Source organism: Chlamydotis macqueenii, chromosome 9, assembly GCF_036417535.1.
Source record: "Chlamydotis macqueenii isolate bChlMac1 chromosome 9, bChlMac1.mat, whole genome shotgun sequence".
Classification (NCBI taxonomy): Eukaryota; Metazoa; Chordata; class Aves; order Otidiformes; family Otididae; genus Chlamydotis; species Chlamydotis macqueenii.
In genome coordinates, this window is record NC_141564.1 from 6,969,822 (window position 1) to 6,996,804 (window position 26,983).

At 41.5% G+C, this 26,983-nt stretch overlaps 1 protein-coding gene across 2 annotated transcripts in view; it reads left to right on the plus strand.

Moving 5' to 3' along the window:
- Window positions 1-26,983, plus strand: part of ARHGEF4 (Rho guanine nucleotide exchange factor 4) — a 220,272-nt gene that overhangs the window by 153,217 nt on the left and 40,072 nt on the right. For both annotated transcript variants that reach the window (XM_086754340.1, XM_086754341.1), the window contains exon 7: window positions 23,190-23,329. In XM_086754340.1, the coding sequence (XP_086610466.1) occupies window positions 23,190-23,329 (140 nt within the window). The remainder of the gene's footprint in view (window positions 1-23,189; window positions 23,330-26,983) is intronic.

Genomic DNA, 26,983 nt, shown 5'->3' on the forward strand with positions numbered 1-26,983 from the left:
GAAACAGCATGCTTGTGCGCATTAGGAAGCTCATGATGCACATCCCGAATGTAACTGTAAGCAAGGCGCTCGTATTCCCAGCAAAATCAGAGGAGTATCCTGGTATGAATGTGGATTGAAGAAATAATGTGCAGACTGAATTAGAGAGCTGATTCCATTGGTAGTTTGAAGCACAGAAGTGTGTGGTTCTGGCATCCCACTGCTTGATTCTGGGTATTGTCTTTCTCCCTGCTATTTTCTTTCTCCATTGTAATTATTGCTGGGTATGTGACCTGGCTTGGTGGCTTTGGTGTCATGCCCATTTTTGGTGTGTATAGTGGAGCAGGCAGCCTTTCTGGATGTCTGCTGCCTAATGAGAAAGCAAAGTTGAGGTATGCACAGCAATGGAAGGACCACCAAATGCTGCAAGACCCAGCTTTTGCTTCTTTTTTTTCAAAGCATAAGTTCAGGGGGTTGCTGCCCTCTTTCCTTCACATAAACCACATATATGGCCATTCCCCCGTCTAGGCTTCCTTCTGAAACTTGAAAAAGTGCAGCCAAAATAGCAAACTTTAGTCTATTGCAAATGTTGTATTGCAGTAGCATGGAGTCCTGCCAATCCACAGCCTCATTCCAGTCTATGCAGCGCAGGCAGGCTGTGGCAGTGAGTCTGCCCTACGAGGGCAAATCTTCTCTAAATGGCTGGGCTGTATAGCATGAACGTGAGTCCTGCTGCTGACCCGATCAGATAATAACCAGATCAATAAAAATGTAATCCTTCTTGCCAGACTTCTTGCAAAGTTGCCTTTTCATTTAATCTATAGCAATAAAGTCAAGCCCTTGCTGAGGTATTTTTATTAATATTTTTACAAGTGGTAGAAGAGCAGCCTTAGGCAAGTCTTTCCTATCTGCGTGTCTCAGGACATAATAATCTGAAAGGATGCTGTCATGGCTGATAGCAGTTGTATAAGATGATTGCGAAAACAAGTGAGCTTTCAGGCCTGGTTGCAAAAGCCGTGATATTTTGAGTCTTTCTCCCAATGGTAAGAGCTCAAGGAGCTATTTTACTGGGTAGTGCGGTGGTGCAGCAAAACCTACAAAAGTAAGAATAAGATCTTGCTTCCGTTTCAGTACTGCTAGCAGCAAATTGCTTTGTCTGTATCTGCTTTCTGCGCTCAGCCTTGTATCACAGTTTGTCCTCTTTTGTCCTCTCACCTAGCAGAGGGTCTGTGTCCCTAAACTGCCTAGCAGAGCGGTGTTGTGATTCACTCTGAAGTCTCTTTTTGTGCTAGTAACGCAAGGAGCTATTTAAAGCTATTTTTCTGGGGGGAAAAAAAACCCCACCTGTTACAGTTTTAGAACATGCTCATACTGGGCACCTTGTGCAGCAAAAAGTAATTGTATTCTTGGAGTAAATGGGCAGCAAAATGGTTTCCACAGGGAGATTGTAGACCATGACTAAGATGTGACTTCTCAGAGCTTTGTTTTAATAACAACATGTTGTTGTGTATAAAATACGTACATTGAGGTAAATTAATATTCTTTGGCACCGGCATCTGAGAGGTACTGCATGTTCATTGTAACCACAACAACAGTTTTATTTTGAGTTGGCCTGTAAGCAGCTTTGAGATTATATTGCAAAAAGCTCTCTGGTGCCTGGATTTTATGCATTTGCATTAATTCCCAACAATTCCAGGAAAAGTCTGAGTTCTTGTGCTGCTGATCGCTTGCCTTTCTCCTCGCTAAGGACATGGAAGACAGCAAGGTTGCAGTTATGGCCTAAATGATATGAACAAGTAGAGGAATGTCTTCCTCGATTATTTTAAAAATTAATCTGTAGCTTGAGCACCCTTTTCTGGCACGTAACTCCCAGTTCTTTCAAAATACTACTTGCTTAAGCATGATCAGAAAACTGTAAACTACTACATCTTCCAAGCTCATAGTTTCCACTTGCTGTGCTTGGTTACAAGGCAATATTGAAATGAGAGTAAAGTGCAAGATATAGGGCAAAAGAGAAGAGGGCAGCTGAGGTCACGTTTCCAGCAGCTAGGGCTGGGAGGCAGGCTGGATTCTGCTCCGGAATGTGCTGTGGCACAGTAGGAACTGGGATCCACTTGCTCAGATGGCTGAGCTCTTACTGACTTGTGACACGTCAGTGGTTTACAAGGCACAACTGCAGAGAGGATTTACCTACTAAGGTCAGCAAAGGATTCACAGTTTAACGTTTGACATTCAGTTTTGGTTTGTTGTGGGGCCCTGTTTTACCAGAACTTTAAATGGGATTCGTTATTTCTTTCCTGGAAAGATCTGTGGATAGAAAGCTTGAAAGTTAGCTTCCACCTGTCAGAACAGAGCACTGGTAAAGACTTTGAAGGTAGTTAGCATGAGCAGATATGTCTGTGTGGGTTAGATCCTGGTAGCCAGGCTGCGACAGGGACTGTGATTAACAGCCTGGCTAATCAGCTTGGCTTAAACAGTGAACTGATGTATCCATGCTCCTTCTGGAGCTAGGTCATCGTGGGCTAACTTGGGTATTGATCCTTCCAGTCTTGAATTAAAACTTTAAAATCACCTTGTGTTTCCTGATGCATGTGCTGTGACTGTAAGCTGAGATGCTCCCTTGAATTAATAGCTTCATTCCTGACCCTGGCACAGCCTTGCTGTTCTCGTGGCCACAAGATACTAGATGTGACGCAACCTGAAAAGCTATTGCGTTTGCTGCCCTGGTGCACTGCCCATCCTAGGACTGAGGAGAGCAGTGAAATTTTGGTGCAAGCGTAACTGAACTCTTAGCTAGTCCTGTCAGCATCAGCTGAGTGGCTTGTGTTGCAGAGTGGCTTCAGGCCCTTGGATCCTCTCGTCTCCGCACCACAGCCATGATGCTGCATCAGAGCAAAATCAACAGGAAGATTTATGAGGGAATAAAATGCAAACTGCAGCTTGGCCTGAGCAACTTCTTAATGGTGCTTGAAGTGAGGCTGGAAGTCATGCTCCAGCTGCAAACTGCTGTTGTCGGAACAGTTGGCCAGTGAGCAGCCAGGAGCCAACTGGAGCAAGACAGCATTAACCAGTGCAGTTGTTCTGTCACTGTTTGCACAGGTGAGTATCACTTGGAGCAAACCTTGCTAGTCAAAATCTTTAAAAGTGGGAGCTGTAGGCTGAGAGCACGTTCTGTTCTGTTCCCTCCAGCTGAGCTGCTCCCTGTTCATCTTGGCTGGAGCCGAGGCTGTGTGGGAGTATTCTGCTCAGCAGGAATTCCTGCCCTAAGCATTCCTCCCTCCCTGCTGTGCCCAGTGACTGCTTGATCTGCTGTGCTGCACCAGATCATCCTAATCCCCTGCTTCCCATGTCCTCTTCCCTTTGGAAGCTGCAGGGGCCTGTGTGTACCAAGCCTTGGTATGAGCACGGCCCAGCTAAGGCCTGTGGACTGCTTGGGTGGCTCCCGTTGACCTCGGTCTCCGCTGCAGCAGGAGTCAAGTGGCAGCTTCTTAACCCAGTGCACTAGTGCTCCTGCGATGGCATTTGACAGGGCACATGTTTTATCTAGAGGCAGAACCTCAACCGATATGAATAATAATATCTGAAATTTTATTTTGCTGGTGACTGAATGCAATTAAAAGCTAAATGTCACACAGTAGTGTAGGCTGCACTTTTCTAGTGAAAATATTACATGGTGACTTGGTGGCAGCAGTTAATTAGTTTGGGCAAATGATCTCTTGCTGTGGATGTTTCAGTGCAGTCACATTTATAGTCAAGCTAACAAGGTAGAAAACAAGGGAAGGGAATACTCTGCCCTTTTGCACTATATCGTCAAGCAGTGTGCGTCTTCGCAGCACAGGGACCTAGCTATGTGCTTTTTTCCTCAGTTCTTTGCTAAACAAAATGCTCAGTGGCAAGAGTGTCTCCTGAAGGTTACTGAGCTGCACACAACAAGAACTGACAGGTCTCTTTCCAGGATCTGACTGAGCTCTTGTAAATAAGAGAAAACGAGAGACATCCAGGTTCAGCAGAGCTCTCAGAGGAGTATGTGGAAATTTCAGCCCCAAGTGGATGCCAGTGACTGCTTTGTGTATGCTCAATGCAGATCGAAGGAGGCACAGTGAATAAGAGGACTTCCAAATTGTAGAGCATGGTTGTGCTCTAACATGTTGCGCTGGGTTTGTAGAGCAGGTGTGTGATGTCTGGCACCTTTCCCAAGAGCAGCACTCAACTTCCATGAAGAGAGCAACGCCTAGAAACATAGTGACCTTAATTTAACTAAATTTGAGTGAGTTCATGGTGAATTTATTCTTGTTGACCAGTCTACTCTTGAATGCACTACATCAGTCTTCTCTATAATTTAAAATAAAGCTGACTTGAACTCATAACATTATAATTTGAATATGCTTTAAGTATGAAACAGTGTGTAGGCTGACTTGTTAAGTGTATGTGTAGTTTAAAGGATATGTAGTGCATATTTTTGGGCACCACAATGAGAATGCTGTGGGATGAGTTGAAGAGGATCCAGAAGAAAGTAACAAGAGTAATCTGGGGAACGTGATCTACAGGAGAAGTTTGGATGACTTTAGGGGTGTGCAGTAGAGGAGAATGAGGAAAGCCATGAATCTTGAAATACCTTAAAAAAAAAAAAAAAAAAAAAAAAAAGCTAGCTGTTGTGAAGGGAATAATTTGTTTCTTATTCATGGGGTAGGAAGAGTTGGGAGGTAAAAGGGGTAGGGAAATCTGTAGCAAAGAAGACTCAGATTGGATGCTAGGAGAAGCCCTGGGAAAAGATTATCTGGAGAGACTGTGAAGTCTCAATCAGTCTTGAGAAGGAGGCTGGGGAAACCTTTCTAAGAAGCTACTATGGCTATTCGTTCAGTTTTGGAGCAGATGGTCTGTCAAAAAGACTTTGTGATGTTCCCTTCCAGTCTTGCCTTTTGTAGACAAGGTCAGAATGAACGCTGAGCCACCACCTAAGCTTTGAGGTACAATTAAAGTAATTGGCATAATTGATCTTTTTATTACTGCACAGTAAATAACTTTGTTTCCATGCTAATATTCTTTACTCTGGAAAAAGTTGGATTAAATCCTTTCTGAACAGTTAGGAGCAGAGCTATGGTTTTAAGATATTCCCTGCTAACTTGTTATGTATTTAAAAGCATTTTGGTATTTGTAAAGGATTAAGATGATTTACAGGCCTCCCTTTCCACTTTCAGTGACATGTTGTGTAGGCATTTGAGTTGTGAACTCAATAGCGTATCTGGATGGTCCCACAGATCATTCAAACTACTGGAGACACGTAGGGAGGAAGTACTAGATAAAGTTTGGAGTTCTACACGGCTTAGTACCCTGTCTTGGAGAACTTATCCATCGTGAGTCTCCATTCTGTTCCAAAAATGAACAAAACCCATCACTCATGACTAATTTAGATATGATAGCATTTAAGCTTTTTACTGACATCATCAGTTCCTAGTGTGTGGGAGACAGAATCCAGATGCTAAACATTATCAGGGAGTATTTTCAGCAGCAGCAAAGCGCTGCTCAGTAGTTAATGGTACACACAATTTTTGGTGGGTTCTCTCACGCACTGTCTTCCAGCAGTGCTGTGCTACGTCTGCGTTTTCTTGCCTTCCTGACCCCATTCTTTCTCTAACACGGGTCAGCAACTACTAAAAATGGTATTGTATACCCACTGGGAGTGAGGGTTCCACATTGCGCTGTGATGCCTCTGGGGCCATCTCTGTGTTGTTGAGTTTTCTCTCTGAGTAGCTGTATTCAGCTGCAGGCTTGGTCATCTTACAGCAGGGAGATAACGGGAAAGATTGAAGGAGATGTAAATCAACTGCTGGACCAAGAGAAAATTGGATCAGGCTGTCAAGATCTTTCTCATTAGAACCCACCATAAGCTGTTCATGTGGCTTGGGAATACTATTTACAAGTTGTTTTCTCAAGCCAAAATTTGCCTGTTGCTTCTCACTGCATCAATGCAATCCACTAGACAGAGACTGAAGGGGCTTGTTTGAGAAACTGAATTGTTTCAGACTGGTTTCTGGAACAAATTTATGTGGCTTCATATGTTGTTTCCAAGGCCCAAATCCTCTCCTCTCGCTGCAGTGGAGATTGATAGTAGCTACATTAGGTTGAGTGGTACCAAGAGGGAATCTGCCCCTTCTACAGCATACTAACAGGGGCTGGGGCGTGTGCTCCCCTTCCTGGGGTGAGGGTAGCAAACAAGCAGAGTATCTTGCTGGCATCACCTTGTAAAAGCCTACTGATTATGTAAGGGTAAGGACTATGCTGATTTGGTCAAAGATCCTCTCTTTCCTGCAGTGTTTACCTGGTGATCCCGAGAAGGAAAGCTGGTGGATTAGGAGCAACTGTAGAACATCCTGAGTTCAGATAAAGTATTTGTAGTTTTAGAGGTTGGGTTTTTTCCTTAATAAATTTAATAAATGCAATAGAAAAATGAGGAGTTGCATACTCTTATAGGTTTGTACTGTAGGCTGCACTGCACTAATGATGTATTCAGAAAACATTCTGCCTTGCCAGTATGTTGGAAGACAGTTTCTTCCTCATCAAGAGAAAAAGAAGTTTAAATCATGGGGGTATTACCAAGAGCGGATCATGGGTGGAGAGGGCTGAGTACAAATTTTTAAGTTTTTTTTTTTGTTTTTAAAAGCAGAAGTGAACTTTCTGTTTGTAGATGTGCCTTAGTGTGGGAAAGGAAAAAAAAGTGCAATTGTAGTGCTTTGGAGTAAAACAGTATTGTGATGCTCAGGACTCTATTTGCTTGTCCTCCTATTCAGCAGCGTGCTTGGTCTTGCTCTATTTTTTCTACATCAGCCAGAGGAAAGCAAGAATTAAGTGCAGGTAATAATGGCCTCACTCACTGATGTTGGAAGTATAGATTAATAACTGGGTGAAAAAATGTTTTGCGTCATGGTTCCTTTTTGGGCAAGATAAATCTGTTCACGATATGATGCAGCCTGCTCCCTTCCTCTCCTTTGCTTGCTAACATGAGATAAAGCTGCTGCTGCTGCTTGCTTTCTAATGGAAGAAAAGGTGTGAGTCCACTGAGCAGTCCCGCGTGCTTACTTCTCTTGCTGCCAACTCCTGGTATGATCTTGCCTTTGTGGTGGCTTAGGGATAGTGTCTGCTCTGGACTATCCTTGCACATTGTATAATTTTGGGGTTTGTTGTCTTCTCAACAGTGGAAATACCTGGAATTTTATTGTGAGAATTTTTTTTGCCTAAAACTTCTATTTCCAGTATTTCCAGGTAATTAATTCCATGACTGTGCTGAAGATGTTTTTAGTGCCTAGGAAAATCTTGACAGGAGTTCCAAATTAGATACAAGTGTAAAACACACCCAATAAACCAACCAAAAAAAACCAACCAAACAAACAAACAACCCACAGCAAATTTCTCCTCTTCCTGCAGTTGTATTTTAATTTGTTTTCCAAAGGGAGATCTAATTGTGATTATTCTAAGGAACAAGGTGGACACTTAGTTGAGGAAGTAGCATCAATTGTGATGAGATGGGGTTCACGCTATTTCCATTCCCCAAAAGGGAGGGACAAATAGCAGTCAAATCAGGAAGTCATCCTCACACAGTCCAAACTCAGCTCTTGCTGGGGTTTAACTGATTCCACAGGTAAGCTTTTCACATGTTCTAGCAATTACAGTACAAGTAATTTACAGTACAAGTACATTACAAGTACTAATTATAATGGGAGTATTAATTATAATAACTTTCATAATCTCTCTGCTAATACCTTGTTTAGTTGTGAATTCATCTTTTCTTTTTGTCTCTCTCATCTAGTTTAAATCTGTTCACCATTAAAAAATACATGTACATGGAAAGCATTTTTCTTTCACCTCTGAGAGCGCTCTCTAACCTTTATCAGGCTGGAAATGCCATGCTGTATTGAAACAAGGCAAGCACAGTTGTGCCTGTTTCGATTGTTTTGCTGTTGACATTTTTGAGATTAAGCAATTGAGGATCTTTGCAGTTCGGTGAAGAGAATGAGCTCAAATCTTTAAGGTTACTGTGAGGTTAGTAATGAATACTCACACAGGTCAGAAAATGTGTCCTGGAATCGATTTGAGACAGTGCTGTGTACAGAGCAATTATTACTAAGAACAACAATTTCCAGTTCAAACAAGCTCAGGCTGTATTTCCAGCAAAGGGATGCTGGAGTTGAGGGGACTGCGTACGTTCTGATACGCTTTGATGACACGGGCTACGTTTTCAGCAGGAAAGATAAGGAGACGCCAGGAACATAGTCTAGAAATGGCAATTTCCTGCCTTCAGTAGAATTGCACCTGCTGAGTTCAGAAAGGCACTCGAGAGGAAAAGAAAGTCCCGGTTTCAGAGCCTGTCGTTTGCATTTATATTTGAAATGAAAGAATGCACACAGGAATGTAATTAATCAATGTGCGAGGAAGCAGGATTGTAAAGAGATTTATACACATCGTCTGTATGTGTAATGGCTCTGGCAGCCTCTATGAAGGGGCTGCTGCCTGGGGAGCTTGCAACAGGGTGATGCTGGGTCCCTGTTGCCCTCATCCTTTGGTTTTGGTCTGATCACTGCAGAACTGGGAGAAAGAAGGGGGAGAACAGAGCATCAACAGGGTTTGTTGATATCAACAAAAAGCTAATTTGTAAACATCAGTGAGTTTACTTTGTGCTGGTTTGTGAGCAGAAGGGACACACCTGAATGGCTAAAGAGTCTCCTCTTTGCATTTCCCTGCTGTTGTCCTGTGTGGGACTGCAGATGGTAGCAGTGCTGGCTAGAGTAAGGGCTGAGGTCTGTTAATCGTTTAGCTTTTCTAGGCTACCACAAAGGTGCTGCATTGCGGCATCGCCCCCTAAGTCAGACTGACACTGTGTGCTGCAGTTTAGCCATATGCTCTGAATGCAGGATGCCAAATGCCAAATGTATATGCATGGAACATCTGTCAGTGCTGCACTCACGTGGCCTTGTGGACTTAAAATACATCCTAAATTTTCTCATGAATTTTACAGCATGCTAAACTTCCATGATCCCCAGTACGTGCAACATGCCTCACTCACTGATTTTAATCACTAGGATAATCCTCTTTTAAAGCTCCTTTAGAATATATCAGCAATATTCCCAGTATTCTCTTCTGTTCCTGAACTCTGGATTTTATAGAAACTAAGAAGCTATAGACCAGTATCTTCCATTGCTCCTGGGGAAAATCTGGAAAAGTGAAGTGAATGTTAAGGAGAGCCACTTCAGACCTGCTATGGTGTGTGTGGTGTGTTGTTTTTTTTTTTTTTTTTTTTTTTCCTCTTGTTGGTCTCTCCAGGTCACTCTTTACGCACTCTGTACATGTCAAATAAAACAAATAGTTTTGGTGCTGAGAGCACTGGTCACTGTCAAAGCAGATATAGACGGCATTCCAGCCATCTAAGATGGACATCATCTGAGAATTTGTTTTAGAGGGCACTTTTTTTTTTTCGTATTGGAGGAATAAATTTGTATCTTTTGACAGTACTCTCCTTGGGGACTCTTTCTGTTATTGATATTTCAGCATTGTCCTTTGATGTAATAATCCTGCATTGCATAGTCTGTCACTCAGGAATGATGGAGTTGGGCTTCTCGTCCAGGGGAATACCACCAAAGCTGAAAATAAAAATAATTATTTAGATGTGGAAGACAGATAAAACAGCTATGCCTTAACTCAGAGGAAAATGCTACTGCACAGAACCAGTCATGATGAATGTGAAAATAAGCCAGCAGCTTGATTTCACAGAAATATAGTCTAAACTGACAGATTTTGTGTTTATACTTCATCCAGGCTGTGTCATCAGCCAACTTAAAATACACAGATCATTACAAGTGGCCTGTTCGTTGCATTTTTTTTTTTTTTAATATACCTCAACCACATCCTGCTCTTTAGTAGCTTTCTCTTTGGGGAAAATAATCTGTTTGTAAATAAGAAGAGATTGGTTTTGTCTTCCTTGGAACTTCATTTGAAATGGAATAAGACTAAATAACTAAGACTGCTAGCCCATAGGATTTGAGCCTGGAGAATTTGTGTTGCTTTGCTCAAAAGATATATGAGAATGAAGGCTGTAGGTGAAACATGGGCTGCAAAGATAGAAAAATCAACTTGGTTAAACAGTCAGGGAAAGGAGAAACTGGCCACTCAGATTTGTCATCCTAAGTGAACATGCATCAGGTATAAGACCTTTGGAAAATATGGTTAATTTAAATTTCACTTCTAAATTGGCAGGTTGTTGGTGAAAGAATTCCTTCACCAGTTCCTTTAGTTCTGAGGAACAGTGATTTTTACATACTGAAGGAGCAAAGCATTGTGTAAACCATAGCACATCCTTCAGTGTATTTGAGGATAAAAGTAATTTTATATATTGAGCACTTTTGAAAGCTAGGTGGCATGGGGCTTGGGTTTGTTGTTTCTTTTCCCCTGCCCTTCAGTCAGATTCGGTGTAGCTGGAGAGATGTTTGGAGTCTGGAGCACAGTCTGAAGAAAGTTATTTCTGTGTTTTTAGCAGCTTTGGAAAAGCTAAGGGTTGGGAAACAGTAGATATACAGTTCCTGTTGAAAACGAAAGCATTTTCCTATTCCCATTGGTGGCATATGGGATGTAAATAAGAATAAATTCATAAATGGAAACAATAATAGCAGCACTGTGGAATTTAATGTTTTAAATTTTGACTAATCACAGGAAAGGTCAAATTTGACATATCTGCCTTTAAGTGAAAGGATTATGATGTTTGTTCAGACAACTGATAAAGAAGTGCAGGTTTGGTGACCAGTGCTGTGCACTAGAACAGGCAAACAGAGTTGCTCTGGAAAATACTGTCCTTGCTTTAGCCTGTTTTTACTTTGCAAGTTACACCACTAATGTCGAATTTGCAAAGATTACTTTGCTCCAGCTATCTCTCTAGAAGAATGCCCTTTATTTGAGATGTGCCTTAGGTAGAGCTACATTTGACTGTATGCACTGGTCAAAACAAGGACAGGCTTTAGATAATGTGACTTCTGAAAAGGCTTCATCTTCTCTTACCTTTTTAAGGGACTTGGTTCAGTTTGGTCATTGCTAATCAGCAATGCTCTTTTATTTAGTTAGTATTGAGATTACATGGCTGCTTGTGTTAACATACTTTTGCCGCTTGATTTTACCATCTCCAAGTGGGGATGATTTCAGCTTTTAAATCGGTCTCCAAAAGCTTCCAAAATATTCTGTGTGGCATCCAATGATCTGTAAGTGGTAATGTGTCATTTTGAATTCATTGTTCAAAATGCACACTTAGCATCTTGGGGCTCATGATTTGCTGAAATGCTGATCTTACCACTTCTGTTATTCTTATTTCCTTGTTGAAGCCTGCAGTAAACATCCTAAGTAATGAATTAAGGGCACCCTAACCAATGTGACCTTGCCAGAATGCTTTTTCCTTTTAAAGGGATGATTAATAATGGCTTTGAATTGAATACTTGATATATTCCGAGAGGAATAATGTTTTCCTTGGAAGAGTCGTCTTGCTGTAGGGTGAGATTGCATCTGACATGTTCAGCTATAATTTGGCTTTAGAGCTGAATGTTGTGAAAACGCTTTGAAATAAGGTACCTTCTCACACCAATTTCCTACAAAACTTAAAATTATTGAATTTGAAGTATCTTTTTCTTCCTATGATATTTGACAATTTGTTGAGATGCGTCAATCAACAAGTTCAGTATTTCGAGCTTAATTCTTTACATTTGATTTGCAGTAATACATCATATCTGCACCCACAGGCTCCCAGGGAGCTAGCGCTTCAGTGGACACCTCCGTTCCTACTGCAAAATGTCTGCGGCTGTAAGGCCTGTCTTGAGTTCTTAAATGTATTTTGTGAGAATATTGCTGTCCATGTACAGTTTGAAGTTATTTTGGTGCAGAGTCTTTCACTTTCACGTGTATCCCTGGCAGGGAGGTCTGGAGGCCCTGGAGAGGAGAGGTGGTGAGGGCTGACTGGTGCGGGGCCTGTTGCTGGAGCTACTGCAGAGCACGCTCCTGGACATGTGGTGAGGGCAGGAGGCCGCACCGTCCTCTCATCCAGGTCACCTCTGTGCTCAGCTGCCTTCTTTCATTGGTTTGTAGAGCTGGTCTTCAACACAGGTGACATAGCAGTGCTGGGTATTAAAAATAGTCAGTTCTGAACTCTGGCAGTGAAGTTTACGCTCACAGAACTGTAAGTACGCAGTGTCTGAGTGAGTTTGAAATTTCTACCTTGTCTCTGTGCATGAGGCCTTTCTAAACTGAGCTAACATGGAACTCTCCTGTTCTGCAACCATCTTCCAGTGGAGGTGCTCTTTGTCTTTGTATCTTTGTCTATTCAAAATATAAAGACTGGATTATGTTTGGCCATGTTCAGCATCTCTCCTGCAGCTTACTCAGAGCTGATCACTCAAATCTGTTCTGAATAACACCAAAGAAGAATCGCCCTGACTAACTCAGAGCCTGACTTTGCCTGCTTTGTGCAGTGTTGTGTGATTCAAACATGTATGCTGCGAAGAGCCTGATGCCTTAGCTGTCATGGCGGTTGTAGTTAAATAAATATTAATCCTTGATTTCCCGTTTTCCCTTCAGAAACGTTTGGTAGCTTGATCTCGGGGATTTTCATAGAACTCATTAAAATATAAATAGGGACAGAGGGCTTTCCTAAAGGTACAGCATTTTTACCAGTATTTTTAATGAAAAGACTGTACCCCCAGTATGAAACCAGAAGATCTGTTGTGTGTTACATGAAGACTGGTCATTCAAAATAATGTCAACAAAACAATCTTACTGCCCCTTGAGACTTACACTTGATAATGCACAAGAGCAATTGAAAGTCTTCTCATGGCATTCATTTTTAATTACTTCTGTGGTACAAGGTCATAGATATAAGCCACTTGTCAGCCTGGATAGCTTCACAAAGATAAAGACTAGATTTATAGCGTTGTGCAGAATTCTGGGAAAAACCAGAGGTCACATTTTTCAAATTTAAGTGTTCAAAGTTAGCCTCTTAAATCCTTCTTCAGACACTTATATAAACAGCCAGCTTTTCAGAAGGGCCAAGCAGTGGCTCTTTGTGCTGACTTTGCTGGAAATGGTATGTGCCCAGTGCATCTGTGTTGCTCATCGTGTCGGTTAGCTAGCTGTAGGCTTGCAGGCCTCGCTTCAGGATCCTGTGTTAAATAGTTTTCTCTTAACCAAAGGTGGCTGCATTGTCAAGACAGTTCTTCACTCTTAATTGTTCAAGTTACGATGTGGATTACTCCATTATAAGAAAGACCCATATATTTTTTTTTTTCTGCTCCAGGTTTGACTGTTGTAAAAATAGTGTAAGGAAGTTGATATTTCCATGCAAAGTTGTCAAGACTAGGTGCAATATTTCAAATACTTTTGTGATATGAATTGTTTTGCTTTCTAGTGACAATTTGTCATAAAAATGACCTTAACCATTCTTTACAGCGTGGTCTTTTCCAGGCCAGTAGTTAAAGCTTAGTGTTTAGTGGAATTTTCTTGTTCCTAGACTGTGACTTAAGACTGAAGAAAATGGTATGCTTTTTGGCAACAAAACCTTTAGCAAAGACTTAGCTTCTGAGCTCTTTCTCTTCTCAGGGTGTACATCAATGTAAAGACATAATACCAGTACAAAATCAACCAGAATTTCCTACAGCATGTTTACATTCATCCCTTTCCTTAATAAAGTAACAGGTACAAGAAAGGAGGCACTATGATAGCTTGGGTTTCTAACACTCTTCTGTGAGTGCTCTTAGGAAGCTGTTTTAGAGGTGAAGCAAATATCACAGCTAAATCAATATAATTAAAACAGACAAGGACAGTGTGAGATTTGGGAGATAATAGCACTTACATTAAGAAAATTCCAATTAAGTCCCTGGAAAGTAGCTGCACAGGTAGGAGGAATAACAATTCCTGAGAGAAGATGGGGGAACGTTTTTCTATTCAAGTTCTTCATATGAAGACTGTTGATGACTAGAAGAATTGGTTATGTCTGAATTCTTTGAGGCTTTTTTGTTTGCTTTCTGGAGAAGAAAAAAAAAGGATTAAAACACAGAGTTTGTGTGTGTTCAATTATGAACCAGGGCTTTGGTTCAGATGAGCTCAGATTAAGAAATGGCAGAGCAGTAAGGCTCGGTAGCAGTAAGATAGTGTGACTCCTTTGTTTGCATGTTCCTACAAGCAGGTTTCATATACTTGTGCAAGCAAAAGGTGAGAGGAGCCCAAAGATGACCTTTAGGAGTGAGGCCCCATGTAATGGTGCACTGAAGTAGTGGCAGGTGTTGAGAACATATGGGGGAATCTGTGGGAATAATCTTGTAGGAAAACAGTGGTGCTTCCCCCCCCCGCCCCACTCCCTGGCTTGTGTGATGTGCCTATAAGGTTTTAAAAAGCTGGAGCAGATGCTCTCCTAAAAATAAATTAAAAAAAAAATAAAAATGACTGAAATCTTATTGACAAAGCCCTTTCAAAATCATGTTTGTCAGGCTTTTCAGCTGTACTAACACTCTTTGATGTTGCTTTTATCTCGTATGTTCGCTGAAATAAGTGTTGTCCACTATAAATAACTATTGTTCTGATTTCCTGGCTCATTTGCTTGAATTTCCTTAGTTGTTTTTACACTTTTGACTAAGAATGGATGGATGTGGAGATACAGATGTGGTATTTTCATCTTTGCAGGTGAGCTGAAAGCTCATCTGAAGTTACTGCTGATCTGAATTGGCTCTGATCATCCTCTACTAGACGATGTCAGATGTATTGTTTCCCAGCCAGCAGTTTGTCAATATTTTGGGAGGCAGTTGTCTGATGAAGAGGCAGCTTTGTTGTTCTTGTTTTGCACTTTAAGGGAAGGGAGTTTGGTCTAGGTTTGTGTGGGGTTTTTTGTTTGTTTGTTTTTGGGTTTTTTGTTTGGGGGGGGGGGGGTGTTGGTTTTTTTTTTTTCTTTTTCTTTTTTTCTTCAAGGCATAGCGGGCACAGGGCTATGCAGCAGAGTTAAATGGACAGGTGAAAATTCAGCATGAGTTTGGAATGTCAGTGTTTGTTACCTGTTAGAAATAGGAAATGTGACCATTTTAGTCTTTCACAGAAGAAACTTGAAAAAGTATGATGGATGCTTTAATCTACACCCACCCTCCACCCCCTTGACTCCTTTGTATAGCAACTACATCAATGAATAAGATTTGTTGTTGGGGCAGTAACTAACACACCAGATACTCCAACTGGTACATCCTACCATGGATACGGTAAAGAATGTGCCTGGATACTAGAAGGTATTTGTTCTGATGGTTTTGGTTGCTACAATTGATGTAATGTTTAGATTGCGATAGGTTTTAAAGGACTGAACTAGAATTGGCCCCATCATGTTCAACATTGTCCAGACATAAAGTAAATAGCATTTCCAAAGATGTCCATCTGAAAAATGAGTGCAAATAGGTTACTATAGATGAGTAATCAGACCTGAGTAAATAAACAACAAATCCGCAGAGTAGGAGGACATGCCTGCTTTTTTCCAAGTCAGTAGCTGTGATGGGAACGCAGCCAGTGAATTAATAGTTTGTATGCAGTACAACAAAGGGGCTTTTCAACAAAGGATCAGGCTTTGGATCAAGAAAGTACATTTCTGTGATTTCCTATCTGTTTTTCCCAACATTTCCACTCTTCTTCAAATATAGTTAAGCTGCTCCCCCTCTTCTTTCCCACTCATATCATCACTCAACAAGCAAGGAAGGGACTGGGGGCAGCTCCCTGCTGCATATCTGCCAAGGCAAAGCAGACCAAGCTGCAACGCATAGCAAGTGGTAACGTGGGAGTCAGAGCTGTGGAGCCATTCATAATCTGCATCTCTCTTCCCCATAATTATTTCCGCTACCGGAGAGAGCTGAGAACTCCCTTAAGCCTCCCTGCAAGTCATTCAGATTCTAATTGGGATTTAAAAACTCTTGAAACCTGAGTGGGTGGCTCAGTGTATTATTGCTGATGAATGTTACCCTGGGTGATGTGCCCAGCAGACCCACAGAGGACCTGTGCTCAGTTTTCCATTGAAGAACTGTCTCCTTTTTGTTTTCGAGTGCGGATTTGCTCTTTGCCTCAGCTAATTAGGAACTAGTTTCATTCACAACAGCAATTCCATTTGTGGCATTATACCAAAATGTTGATTTAATTTTGTTGTGTTTAATAATTTCGCTTCTTAATGTTTATTTAAAATGGAGGTGATGAAGCTTGCTTTCTCCACTTAAATATTTTCTGCCTCTTCTTCCTATTCTGTGTTGTTTGTTTTTTTTTTTTTTTTCCCCAAATGTTCACTGAACATAGTTTCATTACCTGCTCAGAAATGTCATCATGAGGACCTTAGCTCTCTAAGGCTTGGCTTTGCAGGCCCATGTTGTTGCTTGGGTTTTTTTGGGGTTTTTCTTTCTTCTCCTCATGAAGCTTGTACTAACTGGTTGTTGTTCCCTTGTTGCTAATTCCCTGCCAGACTTCCCTCTTCCTGTTAAACTGGCCCACAACCATAAGCAGAATGGTATGAGAGGGTCCATCAGCACAGTAAAGAGCTGGAGAATTGCACTGCTGGGGCAGAAGTGGGATGACATCATTCTGATGGATTTTACTGTGGCAGCTGCATAAGGACCTGATAAATGAAGCACATAATTCAGAACAGGAATGATGGAGGATGCAGCACTACTCTGGCAGCTCTTTCTAAGGGAGATGAGGGTTTAGCAGTTCAGAATGGGGGAAGAGGAGGGTGGAGGGGCTCTTTTCACCTGGGCAGTCTAGTCTGAGTAGGTCTGTGAGCTTCCCCACCCCACGCACCCCTTTTGTTTGTTTGTCATCTTAAATCTCTTGAACGACTCCCTTCACCCGCTGCTGTGCAGTTTCCTGTGGGCGCTGCGCACAACCACAGCAATCTCTGCTCAGTGAGGCAGAGGCAATGATGTTGTTAGCTCTGAATTAATTTGCTCTGTGAGTGTAAATCAGGCTCCTATTGTTATTTTGGTGAATTATTTTAAATGTAAATGCTACAGAGACAAATGTGTGGATATGGTACTGAAAAAGCACATTTGAGAGATACTTCAAATACACAAACGTTATTTCCTTTGTCATTAATATAATGTGATTTTAATAAACTATGGACATTCGTGACTTTCAAAGCTGTCTGTAATCATCACGGATTCCTATCCCAGCCTTACCCCCTAAAAGCTGTTAGGCTTTCAAGTGAAAACAGATAACCAAAATTATGGGGAAACTGCCTCTAGCCCATTTTCCTTCAGTCCTGGGTCATTGTTCAGGCTTCTAACCCAAGCACACAGCTGGAGCTTCTCACCAACGAGGAGCTACTGAGGTTTATTCCAGCTGAGACATAAACCTAGGTGACTTTGAGAGATCTCTGTTAAGAGGCTGTGTTAGATTTGGGGCTGCAGTGCCCAGCTGCTCTGAGGAAACTGATCTAGAATCTGTGTTTCTCTAGTGAGAGGGTGGGATTTTTTTTTTTTTTCTTATGGTGGTTGTATCTTTTTTTTTTTTTTTTTTTTTTTTTTTTTTTAAACCAACAACCACTTGCTTCCAGTAATTCCTGGCACTTGGAATGTATGAAGCAGGTCCATCCTTTGAGAGAGGAAGGAGCTCAGACATGGTAAACAGTGTCACCATGTACCAGGTGACACTGGTCTTAACTGAACTCTGGACTGTGGTTAATATTAGTCTTCTGTCTGTGACCTTCAGTAGATCATCTAATCCCAACTTCTTTAGGTTTCCCACTGATTAGATGAACAACTTGAGGCTTCTCTCATTTTTCCTTCCCTGTCATCTTTTGTTGGATATTAAGATCGAGGCTGACCCCGTGCCGCACAGCTGTTTTGTTCTCCAGTGTCAGATAGGCTTGATCGTGGCTCCCAAGAGTAAGCATCCTACCGTACAGCTGCCTGTATGCACTTCAAATTATCCCCACTTACCTATAAGCAGGGTGCATCTGGCAGGCCCTGAGCTGCGGTGGCTATGAGTTCTACAGCCATGGTTTATACTGCGGCCATTGCATGGCTTGTCTCTCAACGCGGTCGAAGTGCTCTTCTGTGTGAAACCACAGAGCTGAGAGCAGCTTCAGAGGCTTTCTGCTGAGAGGGAGAGCTCTAACTGTGTAGGAGAAGTTCCTCTCGGGCTTGCTTGGTGTCAACATTTTACATTTTCCCCTTCAGCAAGGTGGGGGCGCAAGCAGAGCCCAGCCAGGACCCTGCTCATGCCTGCGTCCCAAAGCCTGTAGGAAGGTGTAAGGGTGAACCCACAGACCTTCTTCCTCTGGACCATTTTCATCAAGCTTTATTTTATTTTTATAGAATTCTTCCCTTTTGTTTTTGTGACTATCCTTGAATGTAGCCTGTCTCAGTGCTGTCTGCTCAGGCACTGGAACACAGACCACCTGTGCGAGTTGCTGGTTTTAGTACCTTTTTTTTGTGTTACTTTTGCCGCTTCATATCCTCAAGATATTTCTTTGTGGAGTCAGGCTCTTGACATGTTATTCTCTATTCAGATGCATAAAAAAGGTTTTGTGCAGCATTCTTTTATGAGCTGCTGTTGCTAGAATTATCCATCTGCTTTTGTACTTTAATGATGTGAATACCAAGCTTGGGCTTGGACTAGTAGCAGTATAAAGCAGAGTTTTAATACTTGCACAGAAGGCTGTAGTACTAAATGTTGGTGACAACCCCTCCCTGTGTTCCTGTGTATAGGATTTGTTGCCATATTTAGTGAAATTTATCAGGACGGCTGTATAAAATTTGGAAAAACCTGCTTGAACTAATTGGAAGCTCGATGTTATTTTTGACAGAACATTGTTCCTTGGTGTTGCCTGATTGCCAGAGTCAAATCAGATCAGTGGTTTCAGAGAGACACGGAGAGGCCAGCTGTGACCATACCAGCGGATTTCAGTGTTAAATGGAGATGAGCGTTTGGGAGGGGCGGGAATGAAGCATCCAAGTGAGCTACCGTGCAGCTTAGTAGTTACCTGTCTGACTAGCACAGTGCCGGTGAGGAGGCTGATAGACTATTTCAGCAATCGCTGCTAACTTGTCTTTAAAGATTTTTGTATAGCGCTTCCTTCTTTTCTACTTGACCTAGTTTATGCTGTGTGTGTTGAGTCACTACCTACATTAAAAGCCTACATTCTCCTGCTTCCTTGATGGATTTATAGTGCATTGGGTCACCGTTCCAGACTACTGTTTTATTTATTTATAATCGTATCTCCCATGTAAGCTGCTTCAGAGCAAATTCTTATGTTTCATTAGTTTTATTCTTCCCTGGACCATTCGTTAGTTTTGGAAAATATATAATGGCTATCTTGGGCTGTTCATCCTCAAGGATGGGGAACTTTCTTATGACTATGAACTGCGTTTCTGTGGTGAAATATGTCCATGAGGACTCTTTTTTTTTTTTTTTTTTTTTTTTTGCCAGGAAAACTAATCCAAAATGCCGTAGCAGGTTTTGAGACTGCAGGAAATTGATGAACTTGGTAAGATGAGAGAAGAAAAACAGATCTCTAGTAAAAGCAAACGCTGCTTTCAAGGCACTTAGCAGAGGTATACAGCATTTTAAGTAATACAGATAAATATCTCCCAGGAGCTTTTGCTTTTTCATCTAAGCACAGATCAGAGAACAAATAGGAAAATGTGGAGGGGAAAAAACAAAAGCTTTAAAGATGTCAATGAACATTTTTCAAGCTGAAAATTACTTTTAGCAGTGAAGATGGCAGAAAATGCATAAGGCAAAAGCAATGAAGCCATGCATAAAATAAGGGAAAAGAATTAAATCAGAGAGATGCAAATAAAGTTTTGGATTAAGTGTGGGCTGCTAACTCCTTTTATAAATGATTTTTTTTTTACTTTTTCTTGAAAAACATTTCTAATTTGTTTTTTTTTTCTGTACTAATACACAGAAAGTTATTCATTACTGTCAGACAAATGCTTTCCAGCCAGTGTATGAGCAAAAAGTGATACTTTAATGCTCATTTTAAAAAAAAAAAAAAAAAAGTGCAAATCATGGTAACTCTGCATAAAATGCCAGTGGCATTCCAAGTGGGTGTCGTGGTTTTGTTTAGTGAGGGGGGGCCTAAGGTGGCAGCTTCTGTAGGAAACTGCTAGAAGTCGCTCCCCTTTGTTCAGTGGACTCGGCTGGGCCTAGGGCAGACCTGCTGCTGGCCAAGGCCGAGCCAGTTGGTAGCAGAATGTCCCGTGATAACGCCTCTGCGATAATGTATTTAGGAAGGGGAAAACAGAAAAAAAAAAGAGAGAAGAGAAGATGTGGAGAAGCTGAGTGGGGGCAGAGGCGCAGAGGGGGAGGCGCAGGCCTCATGGGCCTTGCAGGCCTCACCCTCTGGCCTCTCGCCAGGCAGCCGACTGGGCCTGACTCAGCCCGGCCCGGCTGCAAGAAGTGGAGAGGAGATGACCTGGATGATGTGAAGAAATTCTGAGAGGCGTCTGCCAGCCTGTTGTGAAGAACTTTTCTTGTGAGAGGAACAGCTGCAGATGCCAAGGTCAGTTCAGAAGGAAGGGGAGGAGTAATGCAGCTCCTGGCCAGGATTCCCCTGCAGCCTGTGGTGAAGACCATGGTGGAGCAGGTTGTCCCCCTGCAGCCCATGGAGGTCCATGGAGGAGCAGAGATCCACCTGCAGCCTGTGGAGGACCCCATGCTGGGGCAGGTGGATGCCTGAAGGAGGCTGTGGCCCATGGAGGGCCCCCTGGGGCAGCTGTTCTGGAGGGACTGCACCCCGTGGAAGAGATGACCCACACCAGAGCAGTTTCAGGAAGGACTGTGGCGTATGGGTGGGACCCCACAACAGAGCAGGGGAGGAATGTGAGGAGTTCTTCACCCGGGCATGAAGCAGTGGCGTAAAACAACGTGTGATGAACTGACCGCAACCCCCATTCCCTCTTCCCCCTGTGCCGCTCGGGGCGGGGGGAAAGGTAGTAGAGATAATGTTAAGCTTGGGAAGAGGGAGGGGTGGGGGGAGGTTATCTTGTTCTCTGTCTCATTATCCTGCTGTTTGTAGTAATAAATGAATAGTTTTCCCCAAGTCGAGTCTGTTTTGCCCATAACGGTAACTTTAAGGATTTCTCCCTGTCCTTATCTCAAACCTCGAGCTGTTTTTCCTTATATTATCTCTCCCTATTCTCTTGGAGGGTGGGGGGATTGAGAGAGAGACTGTGTAGTCTGGTCCTGATCGGGGCTGAACTACGACAGCGGGTTTGAGTTTTATATTAATGGACTAGATCTTAGCCCCAGAACTGCTCTATGTGCAGTCTATACTATGGGCATATATTCGGTAGAGAACTTCTGTATAATGATACGAAGTGTCAGAGCAAAGCTATGAGGATGCTTGATTTTTTTTTTTTTTTTTTTTTTTGTGAAATGTCACTTAAAGTTGAATGGTTGGGTAGTTGCATGCTTCTACAGAAAATTCTGCTTTAATCATAAGCTCATGTGCACCTCCATGTCCTGAACTGCCATCGATATTGAGTGGAGTTCCAGATTCAGACAATGAAGATATGTCTGCTATGTTGTGCGTATTTATTGAGTTTGAAGCATAAACAATCAAATATGTAGTTCAAAAATAGCTCATACTCCAATCATTTTGATGTCAAGTTACTACACTGAACTGATAGCTGGTACGTGGATTTTACGCCTCACCATTTCATTAGAAGTAATCAAGTGATACGACCTTAACAAAAATCACATGTAATTAAAGCATTGATGAGGATGATCTTTGCAGGTTTTTGACATAACCTCTGATAGCCCTTTATTTTGTATTACTGGGGACCTTTGCTTTCAGGTAATAATAAGCTAATGAACCCTTGTGCACTTTTTCTAGGCCCATTGACACAATTAGTTTCCTAAGATGCACTTGCATTGTGGAGTGAAATGAGGGCTCCATAACAGGCTGGTGTGTCCTCAGACTCTAACTGGTGCTCTTCCTATCCACGCTGTACAAGATCAAACTCAAAGTTTCTGCAAAAAATTGGTGTGACATCGTGTGTAACTTGGACAGCCAAGATTGTCACCAGGAGTGCTGATAGCAATGTCTGTGTTTTCACTTCATTCAGTTTACTAGTGTATCCATGTTAAGTTCGTTAAACTAAAATTACTAGTTATATCAGCTGTTGTTCTCTGCATCGTGTTTGTGTTAGCTCCTTACTTCATGCATAGAAATCTTTGTGAAGCCCACCTCTTTGTCATGGAAACTGTTGTCCTAGCGGTTGCCAGTCCAGATGAATATGTCAGCAAATGTTTTCTTTAATCATTGACATTTTTCAGGGATTTTGAGAACAGAAAGTTTATGCTCAGTAGCCTGTACAAGTATGGGATGAATGAACGGTTGGTTGACATGCCACTGAATGGTATTTGCTAATACCATTCAGGAAGAGGAGACCTTAGGAAAAGGTTCCTGCCTGAGAAACAGATGAAGTGCCGTTTTCTTCTGTGCAAGGAGTATAAACGCCATATTTTTTTCTCTTAGGCTTGTGCTTATATCTTGAGATTTTGATGCTTGTTCTAGCTACAGACCACTAACCCTCCATTATCAGTAGCTTATTTAGGGTGTGCTGACCAGAATGGCCCTCCTGTGGTAATAATAGGTGCTCCTGTAGCAAACACCCTTTTAGGCAACAAAAAGAGTTGTCAAATGAAATAAGTGTGTGGACAAGGAGGAAGGTGAATGTTTTCCCCAAAGGCTGACAGTTTCTTTGATCTGATAGGATTTGGTAAATCATAATCATCAAGGTATAAATTGGCAGACATGAGCTTGTTGCCTAGTCAAGTTTCCTGTCAACGCAGCAATGTCATAATGAAATCATGTTTGTGTCGTCTCTGCCCTGCACCTTTTTTTCAGAGCCTCTTTTCTTATTCTTACTCGATCCCTTTTTTTGCAACAGCAACATGCAACAATTGTTGAATTTTTTTAAATCCTACTTTCCAGTCTAGAAAAAGGCACAATCATTTACAGTAACAAAACATGAATGGAGAAAAATTTCCTGAAAAATAGGCATGCACCAGGCTGGAATTTTGCCCTGAAATTGCCTATATAGTTTCCTTGTCTCTCTTTCCTTTATGCTTTGTTATAGTGTCCCTCACCCCAACCATGCTCATATAATTGATGTAGTGCTGGTGAGGATCTTATGGTCTATACCAATTTGTTCTTTTTGTTGTTGCAGTGATCACTGATGGGGCGCTGGATAAGACAGCTCTAACAGACGATGTGGGAAGTGAGGAGGACCTTTATGAGGACTTCCGGAGCTCCAACCACCGCTATGGCCACCCTGGGGGAGGCGGAGAGCAGCTTGCCATCAATGAGGTATTGTGCTGGTTGGTTTCTGAACGGGCAGGTTAAGAAAGGATGGTAGTTTTTGTTGTGAACTGTAAGAGAGGTCATCAACCAAACCAATCATGGCGAAGTGGTTGGGGCTTCAAATGTTGTTTACTGTGGGTATCACTTACAACTTCTTTATTGGTTGATTAGAAGGGTGCAAAGTTTAATGTAGGCTTGGTCTTCACTGCATCTTCCTGTTCCCCAGTAAGTTCACTCTAGGGATGTCAAAGAGAAGCCTTTTTAGTGAGTACTTTTAGCTATTTCCTTTTGTAGTGCTGATACTGGTTAACTCGAGATCAGGAGTTTTACAATGCTTAACTGATCTGATGAGCAACTTATTAACATGTTTTAAGATGTTTTTTGTGCAAAAATACAGTGGGTTTGTCTAATGCGTTAGAACTGACATCCTGTTACACACAGAATGCTTTTTCGGTGGGGTGAACTATAAGCTTTTTCCTTGGAAGAGTGGAGCATGTTCATCATATGAGTGATCTTTTGTCCTCATACCTTCTTTGTCTCTTCCCTGTACTCTGTTACCTTTACATGACCTTCACAAGACAAGAAGGCAAGGATAAAAGATGTTATATTTTCTTGTGGCTAAGCTATGACTGAAACTATGTTAACTGAGGCTCTGTGCCTATGTGTTTGATATGTACAGTAATGGTGCTTCTGGGGTCTGCGAAAGCTCCACAGTGAGGATAACAGTTTTTCTTCAAAAACAACAGTAGCAAATGCTTTCTAGCAGTTGTCCTGCTCCTAGTGCTCACAGTCCCTGACTACAGCCCTAGGTGCCTGGGGTAAGGAAGGCACTTGCTGTATTTTCTTCCCATATTGCTTACAACCGGGGATTATCAAACCATGGACAGAGCCTTTTGATTTAACCTCAGCTGGTTTGAGCTGTTTTTACTGGCAAGCAAACCTCAGTAGAACACCAGAAAATCTTGAGTTGCATTCTCCCACGTTTACCTGATGCGTTTGTGAGAGAGTCCCAGGCACCACAGGAGTCAGTCCCATAGTGTGCACTGAGAGTGTGGGAGGAGGATTCTGCTTCCCTCCCATTTAGTCGTCTTAGTGTGTCTCATCAAACAGAACATCCTTTGGATTTTTGTTTCCTTTTTTTAAAGGAAAAGGCGAAATATTTTATTTTTAAAGGAAATATTTACAATTCTTCAAAGTCTGGAAAAAATTAACTTGGCAGTGGGTCATTATATCTATCACGCATATTGTGGTTTTCTCTTTCATCATTCATTATTATCGAAAACAATTGTTTTTCTTTCTTTTCTTGAAAGTTCATTATATTAAAGTTCCACCATTTAACTTCTACTTAGGAAACCAAATGGATATGTTAAAAGCAGGTGTAATTTTTATAGTCTTTGAAGTGTATATGGGGCTTTGTTGAACAGTTGACTGGAAGAATATAAGATTATTTTTGGCTTGTTCCCTAGAAGCTTTCTTGTTCAGGGGCCAACAAAACTGTACGAACAGGCAGTACGTTATTTACTTTGTCAAGTGGTTCCTAAGGGTAATTAATTCATCATTTAGCTTCACTGAGCCTTAGCAGAGTGCTTTCCTACACAATCACTTCCTGGAACAAAAGAGTACAGTGAAACACAAAATCTCTGCGGTGGAATAATAAATCTGTGAGGTAGGGATTTTACATGAGCAGACATCTTAAGTGTTGGAATTGAAATATCTTAAATATCTGGCAATCAGACAGGCTTATCTTCATCTTCCCTGCTGGACCAAAAGCTGGGTATTGATTAGTCTTGAGTATTTTCTGTAGTAGTGCTAGGAGTGATGTTGGGTCAAGATATCAATGTTCAATCATTTAGTCACATTTTGTGAGGAGTCTTGTCGTTGTTTTACTGTATTCCAAATTGTGTTTTATTGGTTGTGGATAAGGAAACTATGGTAACCACGTTATTCTTAGCCTTTGTGGAAGAAGCAGCTATCAAATAAACAGAGAAGGTTGAAATACATTTTTAAGGCATTTGGCAGACCAAGTGTTGTATTAAAAAACAAAACATCCAACCACTGAGTTGGATCAAGGGAGAATGGTTATGAAATAAAAAAAAGAAACCTTTCATAAAACTAGAATGATTTATTGGCAAGAAGACTAGAGGCATAAAAGAAAGCTGGGAAGGTTGTATAGAGCCCACCTAAGAAGATCAGCAGGAGAGTGTGTAAGAGCCAAGAAAAATCAATCAAAAAGTAATAATAAGGGTTTGGGATAAGAAAAGAGGCAGGGGAAGTCATTTTCTTGGGGCATCTGTTGGACATTCTTTCAAAGGCATTCTTGATGCTCGTGAAAAGAGACTTTTGTGTTTAGATTGTACTTGGTGGAGTTTACTTTGTGTTTGTTCCAGATAAGAACCCTATTTTTTTGCTTCCACAGTATAATGAGGTAAAATGCAGCAAGAGGAAAATCTATACTGCAAATGCGTTGTGGTTCCGCCCTTCCAGAGCAGAAATATTATGTATAGGACAGACACAGCTTCAAGCTTTGTGAAATGTGTTATATGTAGACTGAAGTCGAGAACATGAGGGATTAAGCATATAAAAAGCCTTCCTGCACGGCACTCGAGTGATCGTGGTGATACTGAGGAAGACTATACTGCTTATCAAGTAGTTGGCCTGGGTGGGTAGGCTTAGGCCTGTTTGCTTGGAAATATCTGATGTGTACAAAGGATTTGTTCAGTCCTGCTGTGCGAAGGGTCCACATGGCTCTGTGCTTTGCAAGAAGTGCTATTGCAGTTCAACATATGGAGTGGTTAGCTCCTTGCAGCCTTAGATGAACAGTACTGTCCCCATCTTGTGAAAGCAAAGCACTAAATGTTCGGAAAAAAACCAGCAAGGCTCCCTGTTTTTTCGTTATCTCTTATGGCTCTATGTTTGATAAGTTTGGAATTTGGTATGTGAAGTCTTATTCCTGAGGAAATGCACGACTCATTGGTTTCAGCAGGCCAGGATTTTATTTAAGACATGTAACACCCTTGCCCTATGTTTTAAAGTGACAGTATTGCAGTATGTTACAGATGTTTGTGCTAACCAGTGCTTGTTGACAAGATGCAATTAAGCTAATTGGTTCCAACATATATGTTTCTGATTTAACAAAGTAATTCATACAGAAAAATATTCAGGAATTGGCACAAACAATACATCTGCCATGTACCAAAGGCAGCAGATATTGCAGCAATCTTTATCTTGCTGAGCAGTGTACAACTGGGGCTGCTGAGCCTCTAAAGCATTATTCTTGTGCTGAACTCTTTGGTCACTCACTAGAAAGTTGTTCTAAGTTCACTCAGTGCTCCTCCAAGCACAGCCAATTTTAAACATGACAGATATGTAAACTGGTTTTGTTTTTCTAAAAAACAAATAAACAAAACCAAACAAACCCCCAAAACACCTGAATCTCGTAAAATGTTAATGCAGATGAAATCAGAATGATGTATTTCAATTTTTTTAAACATGAATAATATCATTTTTCACGTTCCAATTAATAGAAATCTTTTGTGTACTATATGAGGACAAATTTCAAAAGACAGAAAATTTAAAATAGTGCCACAAAATGTTATCAGCTCTTTTTTTAAGAGTACAGAATAGACTGAAAAAGCTATGGTCACAACAAATTTCCAGACT